Source organism: Python bivittatus, unplaced genomic scaffold (assembly GCF_059951505.1).
Source record: "Python bivittatus isolate LINGU-HERP-01145 unplaced genomic scaffold, Pbiv_v1 ctg000340_np1212, whole genome shotgun sequence".
Taxonomy (NCBI): Eukaryota; Metazoa; Chordata; class Lepidosauria; order Squamata; family Pythonidae; genus Python; species Python bivittatus.
In genome coordinates, this window is record NW_028277056.1 from 31,282,801 (window position 1) to 31,296,644 (window position 13,844).

At 34.3% G+C, this 13,844-nt stretch overlaps 1 protein-coding gene across 4 annotated transcripts in view; it reads right to left on the reverse strand.

Moving 5' to 3' along the window:
• Positions 1-13,844, reverse strand: part of ABI3BP (ABI family member 3 binding protein) — a 199,234-nt gene that overhangs the window by 99,323 nt on the left and 86,067 nt on the right. For 2 of the 4 annotated variants that reach the window (XM_088140804.1, XM_088140803.1), the window contains 5 exons: positions 8,942-9,016; positions 5,252-5,329; positions 1,126-1,194; positions 807-887; positions 358-426 (listed from right to left, as the gene is read on the reverse strand). In XM_088140804.1, the coding sequence (XP_087996930.1) occupies positions 358-426; positions 807-887; positions 1,126-1,194; positions 5,252-5,329; positions 8,942-9,016 (372 nt within the window). The remainder of the gene's footprint in view (positions 1-357; positions 427-806; positions 888-1,125; positions 1,195-5,251; positions 5,330-8,941; positions 9,017-13,844) is intronic. The other 2 variants (XM_088140805.1, XM_088140806.1) reach the window with 2 other exon arrangements.

The window sequence follows — 13,844 nt, forward strand, 5'->3', positions numbered from 1 at the left end:
AAGGAAGGTCCAGTTCAGAATTAATTTGACAGGAAGGTATATTCATAACTTTGTGTGATATCTGTCATATCTTATAAAATGAGTTTGAATTTGAAAGAGAAAGAATTTCCATAAGGTAATGTGGGTGAAACCTCAGGGAAATGGACTTCAAAAGCAGCATGAGAAAAAAGAAAACCTTTAGCAGTGGAGTCTTCTAATATTAGGCATTGTATATTGAAGTTCTACATTTGACCGATATGTAAGTTTGTAATAGTACGATTGAAACCAGAAACTCCTTGTGTCTCAGTAGTACGTTAATGCATCATCTACCCACAATCACTGCCCACTATCATCAAACACATAAAAACACATAATTACCAGATCTGGCAACTGGGAGTTCTGGTGTGGTCAATAGTTTAGGAAGATAATTATCAGCTTCAGTTGCAACTGGAAAAAAGCAAACAACCCGAAAAGAAGCTCAGGATCTCCTGACTGAATGACAGGGTAACAGCTAAGCACCCCAAGATGCTTCAGGGGTGTTCCATCTTAAAACGAAAATGTCATGCATGCTTTTAGATGAAGAAATATATTGTCCCATATGAGTTTAATCCTCTTACTATCACAGGAAGTTATCGTGAGTACAGTGGAATGTCTCAAGATTCGAAAGTCTAATTCTTTTGCCATTCTATAAAGGGGAAACATTCAGTGTTGTGCTGCATTCATGATTGGATCAATAGATTTAGAAATTATGCATTTTACAATTTGAACACAGTGAAGAAATTATCTTGCAAAAAGACAGAAAGAACTATTGAAAAAAGTCACTCTACCAGGTTTCCGGTCTGGTACTTCTGGCATGATAGAGTCGTGTTCTTTAGGTTTTGACGGAAGAGGCCTTGGTTCATAAGAAGCTGAAAGGAAGGTCCAGTTTAGAATTAATCTATATTCTGACAGGAAGGTACAGGATGAAAAGAGAAGGAATTTGGGGTTAAAGCTTAGGAGAATGTACTTCAAAAGTAGACTGAGGGGGAAAAAGATCCCTTAGCGGCAGGGTGTTCTATTATTAGTCATCTGTGTACTGAAGTTCTACATGTGACCCGCAATCACACTGCATTCAATGTTATCAAACACATAAAAACACATAATTACCAGGTCTGATAACTGGGAGTTCTGGTGTGGTCAATAGTTTAGGAAGATAATTATCAGCCTCAGTTGCAACTGGAAAAAAGCAAAAAAAACCCAAAATATTTTAAGGATCTCCAGACTGAAGGAGATGGTTACACCTGAGTACTTTTATTGTTTCATATAGGACTGTCAGAAGAATAGTTGATTTGTATGGTGAGGTGTCTTGATATCTGAAAATCTCCTTTTATTCTAGTTCTGTAAGACGTATATGTTTCAGTGTTGTACAGCATACATGATTGTATCAATATATTTATAAATTATGCAGTTTATAATTTGAAGAACGTCTGGATTTAGTACTCATGTTTTATAACTATAGATTGTATATTTCAAGAAGTTATCTTGTAAAGTAGCAGAAATAACTATTAGGAAAAGCCACTCTGCCAAGTTTCCTGTCTTGTTCTTCAGGCGCGGTATAGTCGAGGTGTTTAGATTTTGATGGAATGGGGCTTGGTTCATTGGAAGCTGAAAGGAAATCCAGTCCAGAATTAATTGGTATCCTCAAAGGATGGTAAATGGACTCAAAATTTAGAGTGATAATAATAATAATAATAATAATAATATATATATATATATATATATATATATATATATATATATTATCCGCACTCAGTCGGTACCGACTCTACGGTGACTGCCTGGACGAGTCCTTGCAGTTTTCAAGGCAAGGTGTTTCGGAAGTGGTTTGCCAGTGCCTCCTTCCCAGAGCAGAGCTCAGCTGGCGAGCGCAGGAGGCAGGGTTTCTGTTGCTTCGCGCCTTTTTCGGGCATGCACGGCTTCCGTGCTACTGGCAACTGCTCCCGACTCCTTTTTGCAAGGCGCCACCAGGATTTTTCCTCTCACTGGAGTAAGAGTATCCATTTATCTACTCACGTAAGTTTTCAATCTGCTGTGTTGACAGGAGCTGGGGAGGAAGGAGGAGCTCACTCTGCTGCGCAAAAGCTGGGCTCAAACCGCTGAAGTGTCGACCATTTCTGGCTGGCAACTTTCAGCGTCATTAAGCCCCTTAATAATATTTTCCAAATGATTTATAACTAAAAATATAATACATTCCTGGATAATGAAAGGTTGAAACTCTAGAGAGTTGACTTCTAAAAGAATACCCCAGGGAAAAAAGCAGTTAATGTATGTATAAGCATGTAACATATTCATTATGACTTTAAAAAAAAGATATTTGAACTCTTTAGCATGAACTACAGTATGTAGTTCAAGGATAATGATTTGCTGAGGACAATGATCATTTGATGCCTAGTATTTTTTTATTGTCTCAACATACGAACAATTTTTCTGCATTGGCCCTCAAAGGTTGAGCTTCACAGCTTACACTGACAATATAGATAATTATTTATATATACGTTTAACACATTAGCTCTGTTTTCATTTGCCTTGGAGAAAATAAATCCTATCCCTTTTAAATCAAATTTTGCTTGTTTAAATGCTGTCTTGCTTGTTTGCTTGTTTTCTATTGTTGATATGAATCAAAGAGACCTTGATTCAAATTTCAATGCAGCCCAGATACTCCTATCTTAATGGCCAACATCAACATACTCATTACTAAGATTCACATCACATAAAATTTCAGGAAAGTTTGAAAAACACATTATTACCAGGCTCAGTAAATGGGAGTTTTGGTGTGAGTAGTTTAGAGGGAAAACTATCTGCCTCAGTGGAAACTGGAAAAGAGCGAACAACAGATTAAGTATGTTATGGTTAAATAGCATGTTTATACCTAATCTCTCAAAGCTAGGTCAAGAGCTTTCTGTTTTTGAATGTTGTCATGGATATTTATTTTGTAAGATATATTGCTTAAAATGTTCATTTTGTAGTATGCTGTACAAGATCTGATTTGCAAAAATCTGAATGAGGCTGGAAGTAAGCAAAAAGTCAAGAGTTCTGTCTTTGTAGGTCACTAGTGGTCGTCCAGAATTTTATAAATTTTTTAAAAAGTCTGAATCTCATATTGGGGTCTTTGGAATAGATGGATATCCAAATCAAGCTCAAGAGAATATTTCAAAGTGTACAAAAAACAAATGCAATATTTAAAAAGTCACTCTACCAGGTTTCCTGTCTGGTATTTCTGGCATAGTATAATCAGGTTCTTTAGATTTTGATAGAACAGGGCTTGGTTCATAAGAAGGTGAAAGGAAGGTCCACTCCATAATTAATTCATACTCTGACAGGAAAACACACAGACTCAAAATATTGTATAATAGCAATAATATATTACTAAAATATTGCATAGAAGAATTCCATGGACAAACAGGGGTAAACTCTAGGGGAACTGACTTCAAAAACAGTATCAGAGAAAAAAAAAACTAGATGGTAACATGTTACTCATCATAAATTTAAAAGAACAGTTTGGTGAAAAATGAGCTAAATATTCAAGGATAATGGTGTTCATTTCTGAATCAATGAATTCAGTTATCAGTTGATCCTGGAAATTCCTCTATTTTGCCTATTTAAGAAGAAATTATTTTTCTGCCATAACATAACTTTACCACTTAACTGTGACATATATCAGCTACATGCTAAATGTTAGTTCTATTTTCATATAAAAAGGACAAATAATCTAGGCTTTCTTTAAAAATGCAAATTACTTTCTTATTTACCCAATTTTATAATTCTGCATATTATAGTTATGACTAGCTGTGCTATTGTATTATGCATGAATCAAGGAGACCTTGCTTCCAATTTTTACTCTGTCTAGATACACTCACATTACTAGCTGTTATCAATGTACTTTATACAATAAAATTACATAAGGTTTTATAAGACACTTAAGACACTTAAGGCTTAGTAACTGAGATTCTGATGTAATGGATAGTTTAGGAAAAAATTATCTACTTTGGTTAAAACTGGGGGAAAATCCGACAAATAATTGAAACATTTCATGATGGAAGATCATATTTACAACCCTCAAATTTTGCTCAGATGCCTTCTGCCTTGAAATGTTGCTGACATGTTTATTTTTTTAAAATGTATGTCTTCCAATGGAGTTGATTCCAATAAGAGGTATAAGATCTTGGCTGCCAAAATAAGTTTGACCCAAAACACTGAAATTTTAGGGTAATGTTTATGGGGTGACATGCAAAACTTTCCTTCCTACATATTTTGTTTGTTTGTTTATATGACTTAAAATAATTAAGTTATTTTCAGATATTAAATAGTACTTTCTTAGGAACATAATCTGCATCTCTTAGAAATTTCTTAGCCAATTTTGTTTGAATAATCAACTGAGTTACTTAGCTGCAACATTCTATCCTAGTTAAGACTATTGGATTCTGAAGCATTTTTCTGTATTGGGACTGTAAGTTAAATGATAGTTATTTAAGAAAATAAAACAAAATTTAACAGGTTATTCTGGAGCTATTAAATTCTGATTTACCAGATGCGGTTGCTGGTAATCTTTGAAATTATTATAAATACTGATGATCAGATGATAGTAACTATTGGAAATTAGATGTTAATTAGAAATATACGAAGCAATTATTCATAGAATAATTGTAAAGTCTTTGTCTAGTAAAATATTGAACTTTTTTCTAGTACTCTGGTTTCAATTATTCTGTTCTCAGTTTTAGTTCTGTACTGGTTTGAACACAAAGATGACCCAGTTTAGGGCAGGTTTTCCAATAGATTAAGAGTCCCAAGTGCACATTATGCCTTCCTGTGGTTTTCTTCCTATTCTACTAAGTCTACTCAGTCCAGTGAACTGTAAGTTAAGTATATGCCTAATTCTGTCAGACATAGAATCATGGTCTCTGTTACTCTTGTTTCATCCTGCTACATATTCACATTACACTTGACTGTTCCAGTTTTAGAGGTTCAGAATTTTACAAATTATATACAGTTCAATAGAATGCAACAGTTTAGTTTCATATTTGATAAACATTTTTAGAATCTCTCTTTTAACACCATAATATAAGGAATATATGATAGTAGACTAGTATTCCAGTATTTAAAGGAGTAATAAAATTTTAATTATAAATAAATGGCATGAATAAAACACATGACTAAATAATATGGATGGATGCATATAATTATGAGAAGAAATTAATAGAAGAACTAGGAATTGTTGAAGTAAAAGATATTTTACCCATTGTTGCCACTGGATGTCCATCAGTGGCAGATATCTTAGTTGTGGCAGGAAGTGGAACCGATTTGCTGGTAACTGCTGGAGTAGAAAAGATATCATATTGAGACAGATGAAAGAAATCTAAGAGTTCAGGATTTTCAATCTGGTATTCTGCATGGAATATTTTCATAGCATATCATTTGTGAAAGATAACTAAAATATAATTAGCTAATTAGTAGTATGCTGTGCTTCTGGATTTCAGGTAAGTTCAAAAGTTTGTTCAAGTATAATACTGACTCAGTGTATTGACAAGACAGTATATTAGCATATTTCATTTATTGGTTGAATGCATTTAATGTCTCAATCCACTGAAATTCTAGATGGTGCACAGGTATAATATTATGATATGATATGATCTAATATATACAATTTTCAACAACCATGACTCCACAATTATCAATCCCCAAAGGCCTTCCAAAAAAGCCTAAATTCTACAAGTGTCTTGAATTCTACAAGTGTCTTGAAGGTCATTGTAGTGGGAGCCACTCTTGCCTTAGTTGTTCTAAAGAAGGGGAGCCCACAAAAAGAACTGCTGTCATGCCTGCTTCTGTTATACCTGGAGATGGGAGGAGACCTTTAGTAGCTGCTCTCTTGTTGTCCAGATTAGACTGGCAGAATCTACTTGGGGAAGATGGTCTCTTACACTGTATACATAGGCCCTGAGTCATATCAGGCTTTATAGAAGCATCCAGAACTTTGAATTGCACTTGGAAACACATCAGTAACTGATGCAGCTCCTACAGAAGTGGAATTATATGATGGTACTGAGCCTGTCTAGTAAGCATGCAAGCTATTGCATTTTGGAACAGCTGCAATTTGTGGGTGGTCTTAATGAAGAGCATCGTGTAGAGCGAATTACAGCAATCTAACTGCAATATGATAAGGGCATGAAAGACTGTCCTCAGCACATCTTCCAGGTAAGGCCACAATTGGCACACCAGCTGAATCTGGGTAAATGTCCTCCTGGCCATAATTTCCACCTGCTCTTTGAACAGGACCACTGAGTCTAGAAGGAGCCTGAAGTAGAGGATTTGCTTTCTCTGGAGTATACAACCCCTTTGAGAGTTAAAATTGGTAATAACCTGGAATTCAGGCTTCTGAATTGACAGCCACCTTTTCTTACTTTGGTGAGATAGGACCCAATTTTCTATCAGTGTTGGTTCCAGGGCTGACCTATTGAGGAATGGGCATATCAGAGCCTCTTTCAAAGCTGCAGGGATCTCTCTTTCCCTCCCTTGAGTATCACCTGCATCCAATTCCCCATCTCCTCCCTGGTCACTTTATCCAATCTATATGTGACAGAGCTAACATTACAGAGAACCCTGTTAACTTCCCTTTAAATTTAATTAATTAGATTAAAATTTAATCTTAAATGTTGTTATCATTAAATAATTTATTACAATGTATGTTTGCTGAGAAATTTGGAAAAATGAGCTACAAATCTTTAAAAAAATAAAATAACAGGGCTTACTCTCTAGATTATTGAGGTCCACGCATAACTGCTGATTTTTCCTTGATTAGTTAGTATGTTAGATTCTATATCTTCCCTTTCTTCCAGGAGCTCAGGAAAGCTTACAAGAATATCTGTCTTCATTTTATCCCCACAAAAACAGCCTTATGATATAGGTTAGTCTCAGAAGGAAGATGCCTAGACTAGGTGACTGAATTATAAAGCAAGCAAGGATACAAAGGATTCTTTTATAAATGGAATAATAGAGCATATTCTTGAAAATCTAATAAAACAGCATTAGAAAAATGATCTTGTATCAGGGTAAAACTTTAAAACAGCCTAGGCTGAAGCTGCAAGGACTAAATTTTTTTCCCCCAAACATTTTTAAAAAGAGAGAGAAGGAAAGAGAAACTCTGTAGGATGCCAAAAAATGAACCTTGAGATTAGTTAAGTAGACATGCTTAAATAAAATAATTACATAATTACAAAGGAATTGTGCCACCAGCACACTGCCCAACTGTTTTTGATTTACTTAAGCTAATGTACCAAATTAAGCATGCCAGATAGCTGCCTTTTTAAGATATCATGTTCTGGGAATAGATCAAGTATCACAAATTCTATTTTTCTCCTCACAAGCAAAAATAGACCAATGACACATCTTTAGAAGAAATCTGTCCCCTTATTTATATGTTCAGGTTTCCCTCTTGATCTCACAAATTCTATATCTTTTCCAACTCAAAAAAAATAAAATAAAATAAATGAAGGGAATAAACAATATTATTAAAAAGTAAGTTTATAGAGCAAAAGTCACATCAGTTGCTTCTCATTTACCTGGATGATCTTTATATAAGGATACTTAAGACATTATGCTGTATAGAGCATAATTTTATCAAGCACTGTATGCATGTGTATATGTAATTCCTCATTCTCTGTCCTGCTTATTGGATATCTGTTGCAAGTTTTCTTATAAATCCTATAAGATTTCACTGCACCAATTATCAGGAGAGAAGTAGAGCCTGTATCCAACCTTGCTTTTTATTTTCTTGTGAAAGTGTAAGTTAATTGTGCTAAAGTTCTATGTGCTCTCCCTCAATAAAATGGTGTATATATGGGTTCCTAGGGTGCTGGACCCAAGAATCAACAACTCCCTTACACATACAAACAATTTCAGTTTAGTTTCAGATTTATCTTCCCATATATTGTGGAGTCCTTGGGGTTCTCTGAGCTTGGTTGTTTTCTTGCAAATGTTTTGTTAACCGGCTAGGTAACACCTTCAGTGCTCTAAAATGCACTGAGGATGTTACCTAGCCAGGTAAAAAAATGTTTGCAAGAAAACAACCAAGCTCAGAGAACCCCAAGGGCTCCAAGTTCAACCCTGAGCTACATATATTCCCTTCTATTGGTATCACATATATTGTCCTAATGAAAGCAGGGTGCAGATGGCTTCCCCTTTTTTATCTGTATAGGTAATCCTGTCGCAAATTCAAACACTGGAAATTGTATGTTGCTTGTGCTATTTCAAGTAGGAAATTACTTAATTCACATTGGAAAGATAATATCCATCTTCAGCTAGAGAGATAATGACCCTCTCTAGTTAAGGTTCCTGGAGGAAGATATTAGAGACACTGAATTCAAGAAATTTGATAAGGGTGTGTCTAAACCTTCTAGACTGAAATAGTGGTTTTTGGTATTTAGTTTCCAGGAACTTATTAAGGCTGAACAATTTACTTATGATTTAACATATTTTGAATATACAGATATTAATACTTATAATACCAAAAATCTTTGCACTGAATGAAAATAGCTTTGATAATTCCACCAGAAATGTTATTTTTTTTATTATGTTTATGAGTATTTTTAAATGCTTTCAGAATTTTATCCTAATGATCATGTACTGCTATTTGTGATCAAGTGTTTAAGCAAATATTGCTGATATTCTTGTCCAATTATATTAATTCAGTTCTGTGTTTCATTTCATAAAATGATAGACATATAAGATGTTATATGATGATGAAATCTTACTGAAATTCTAGATGTCAAAAGAATACTGATTAGTATATTTTATTTCATGTTGTGAAGTTATATAATAAAAACATTGTGACATGTTCTGTTATTATGAAATATTTGTCCAAAACAATAAGAGGGAAAACTTGATCCACACTGTGGAACAAAATAGTTATAGGAAAGTACATAGCAATTACCCAGTGCAATCTTTGGCTCTTCCAGATGGGGAGGAAGTTGGGGCTTGGAAGCAGGGATTTTTTTTTTCCTGGGAGCTGAAGGATAAAAAGGAAAAATGACAATTAAAAAAAAAAGCACTGTGCACTCAGAACTGCTTCTTTACAAGCATTTTTAAACTGGATGAGAATCCTTCTGTAACAGAATTTTGTGCACATCTAAATCCAAAATTGCATAAAATCATCCCAGGTGATTAATAAATAAGAATTTATATGTTGGGTTGTATTTGTATTTTAAGATTTGACTTCCCTCTTTTTCCACAAGGCAGATTCTAAACAACTGTTGCAATTTCTGTAAGATTCTAAAATGTCCAAAAAGACACGAGATTGCTGTTTGAAAAAAGTAAGTAGTGCAATGCAATCTTATCAAATTGTTTAGAAACAAGTTTCTGTGATTGAAAGAGCTTTACTTTTCAGGTATGTGTGTATAGCATTTGGCTCACTGGTCTAGCCTTAAATGATTATTTTGAACCTGATTAATACCTGAAAGTATATATCTATTCTGATATTTTTAATTGAAAGAAAAAAGCCAGGCTAATGTAGTTGTATTTAATTATTTGTGGTGCTTCTTGGTTTTTAAAGTGATTCATTTATTTCTTTTAATATGTTGCTGTGTTTTATAGCAGCTCTTTGTTTGGTACAAGTAAAATATTTCTTTAAATAATAATTGATACATTTTTGCTTTAAATTATAACCATCTAATAATTTACTTTCACAAGCATACAATTACCTCAAATAATTATCTTTTTCTCAGATATATTACTGTCTTTGTATACATACACAGAGTATACATAATTAGAGCAATTGAAACAATAATTTTCTCAAATAACCTTATTTTCATTGCTTTCCAATTTAATGCTATAATATGAATAATTTATCATTCTGCTATTATTAAAAAGTAGTAAAGGGTTATGTCAAATTGGATGGGGTTCTATTAAAAGGGGCATGGCCTATTCCACACTTTTTTACACAGTAAAATAGGGTCCAGTTTGCTGTTACACATTTTCTACTTAGCATGTACCCCCCCAAAATAAGGAGCACAGTCAATTTTGTCAGTACCAATAATCTGTTTTAACATATGGATCTGACTGCAAACCATGATTTCCTTCTTCCTTCATGGTAATGAAGGAAAGGGGAAAGCATTTATTTTCTGTCCCCTAAATTCCAAACACTTACTAAGAGCTAAAGAACCAACCAGATATCCATTTTTATTCTTGAGGCCAGTTCACATCCAGAATCATAGGTCTTGGGTGGAGTCTATTATATATATATCCAATCTAGCAGATAATACATATATAAAAAGATGTTTCTATAAACTTTGCCTTTACCAAAGTTCAAATAGAAAGGGTAGAATTGCTAGGGCTGAATCAATGGAAGTTTCAATTTTATTAGTGAACTATGAATAGCTCCTATGAGAGAAAAGGAACTGAAAAAAAGGACAAAAAAACCCCCACCTTACCTGTTTTATTTCTCTCAGCTAGCATACTCTCATCACCCAATACTTGTTAAGATTCAAGAAAACATTTCCCTATTCTCTCTCTAAATTTGGTTTGTAACATTCTCTCATAGCCTAATTTGTTTGGCTAAATGGTAGCCAATTCAACCAAAGATAAAAAGTATTGACATCATTCTGAAAAAAGAGTAGTAGAATAGCTGGATCACGCTCCTGGCTAGAGAACATGGCAGTTTAAAACATCTGATTAATGAGAAGCAAATAGAAGTAACACATGCAAATAATGGTAAACAGGGAGGGATTTTAGCAAGTATAACTATAATTCAAATTAAACATATGACAACATCAAATCTGATACACAGCATGGTTTCCATTTAGGCCTCATCACTTGAATGCTAATGTAAAAACCAGGCAAAGAAACAGCCCAGCCAACAAGAAGAAGACAACAGATGATATACCGTGGCCAGACGAAGGGAGCACCCACCACAGTTATAAAAATCGACCACCTATAGAATATTGAAAGCATATGCAATGTATTTAATTATTAAAACTGTTCTCCTGTAATTTTATGTAAATGTAATTATTCTTTACCCATTGTGGTTCTTGGCAATTCTGAGGTTTTAAAAATGCTAGATGTAGTGGTTTTCTGCTGTGATTCTTTTTCTGCTAATAATAAAAAAAAATGAAATAGCAATACATCATTTGGGAATTAGATACTTTTACATAAAATATTATTCTAATATTTTTACTAGAAGCTAATCTTTGTTGTTGCAATGACTACTTAGCATCTACTATAAAAGCAACTTATCTTTTGAAGCTGAGACCTTCACTTTCCATAAGAGCAGTCTCAGTTCCTAGAGAGAACCATTTATTGCACTGGCCTAGGTTAATCCCTTGAAAGACAACAATGAACTAAATATATGGAGGAGAGACAGATAATAGATTATGCCATTAATGAAGATAATTCTGCTTTCCAAAAAGGCAACTGTTTTAATCTGGATGTCTACTTTTAATATTTCAAAAATGTAGTATGAATTGACCAGCTTAAGATTTGTATAGTCCTAGGACTGCAGTATGAGCCAGAGCTCCAGGCACAGAACTGCTGTTGTTGAGCTAGCTGAGAGCCAAAGCAACGTTGCCTGTTTTCCATGTTGCAAATCACTTGGAAAAGACAAGGCTACAAGGCTACATGACTCTGTATGGTTCACATAAAATGTCAGATACTCATAAAACAGATGCTACAAAGAGTTTAAAGATGAAGGGAAAAATCCCAAAACCCCAAATCACCTTCAGGAGAAAGATGAGACTTAACTATCTTCACCATGTGGAATTACAAAAAGGAAGGTCTTTTTCTAACAGTACAAAATTACTCCACATGCAAGCTAGATATAACAACCACCAGAAGCGACAAGAGATTGAGATATATGTTTTCTAGTGGTTAAAATGCTTTGGTCATTATGTCTGAGAATATGGACAGGCACTACTGTGACACTTGTGATAACTGGAGGATATAAGCTGTAAGACCTTTGAAAAGTCTTCTCCCTAGAATTGGCCTCAGAGCCCAAGATCTGGTAGGAGTCCCCTTTCAATAAAAAGGATTGAAAATAAAATTGCCAAAATAACGATGCCCTATGGTGAGTGTTATAATACTGATCAATGTGCCTTGAAAAGATACTGGAAAAGATATTGGGCAGCTCCCTTGCAAGAAAAGACTATAGTATTGGGCCTTTTTAATTTAAAAAAGAAGGTGGGGAAATGGTATATAATATCCTTTTTTCAATTGCACGCTTGATAGAGGAAAGAGTTTATGCTTCTCTTACAATGTGTCACCCACCATACTGAGAGATGGAAAGAAATGCTTAAATTTATGAAATTTTCTGTCAAAGTGATGGTGATCAGTAAAAATTATTCTAGAAGTAGATAAATGTCTAGAATAAATGCATGGAAGAGAAGTCTATAAATGTCTACTGGTCTTGATATTTCAGTGTAATAAAACATGTCCTTTGTTTGCATTGGGAGCAATAACAGAAGAAGGATGTTGCCCTCATGATCTGCTTGTCAATTTCCCAGATGCATTTGCTCACCATGCATCCATTCACCATCTGCAACACTGTCTGCTGGATGAGATAGACCTTTCGTCTGATCCAGCATAGTTCTTCCTGTGTTATTAATGTGCTACTTTTAAGCAACCAAATTATTTTCTCATTTCTTAAATCTGGATACTATGTAAAACTGCAGTTTGCTCCAAACCATGCACAGAAACTTAAAACATTCTCTCTTCATTCATGAAGTAGAAATAAAGGCTCACTACACAACTCCATGGCATGCCATCTAAGCTCTTTATCTGAATGTGTTCAATGGTGAACATCAGTGTTACAATGAATGTCTATAAAGTATTTCAGTGTCTAGATAGCAATGAGAAGAGAAATTTCATGTGATTTAAATCTAATTAAAAGAAATATTCTGACTTTTCATGTAGATAAAGAACACATTTTACAGGAAATACTTTTATTCCTTTTGCTATGGCCTTTTAAAAAGTTGAAATACTTTTTCTAAAATCAGGAGATAGAACTGTATTTTGACTGATATGTTAAATCAGCACTAATGTATTTTACTTGTTTTCCTACAAATATTCATTATGAAGTGATGAAAGGGCAGATCTTTTCACTTTTCATAATTCAGATCAATGGATACATTCACTTTATAACAAATACATTTTCAAATAATTAATGCTATATCTGAAAGCTGATTAATACATTTGAATGTTCATTTTGTGGGCATCCAGGTTTTTATTGTGCAATCACCTTGTTCCATTCATGGAATTTTTAGGAAGATCCTCTAATGGTTTTCTATTTGTAGCCCTTTTTCTTTTCATTTTCTCCATCTTTTTTCCTACCACAAAATAGCTTCTGAGGCCTTTTTCACAAGGCCTTTTTACTGATGTGATAGGAGCCTACTCTTTCTGAAAACATAATTGTTTTATTATTTGCCATTGTGAAAAAGGAGGGGTTTGTTACAGATTTCACAGGAAAAATATAGTTGAAAACTCCTTAATCTCACAATACATGGACAGCCATAACTTAACCATAGCTTCATCTGGGAAACTGTAAGCATCCTAGACCAAGCTAAATCCAAAAATGCTAGGGAATTCCTGGAAGCTAGGCATTCAGACACGTCAGCCATCAATAGTGATAAACCACATTTACACACCATTCAAAAGAGACAATAAAAAAGCTAAGAAGGAAACAAAAAGACCAGAGCACATCCTTTCCAGCAGTCAACACCCAGGTAAGCAAGGATTAACATCAGAAAAACAGTCAAGCAGAAAGTAATATCCTATTCAAGGAACTACCAAAGAGAACCCCCGGCCGCCCCACCGGCAGGGCAAGCTACTGTATATAAACAGGGAACAAA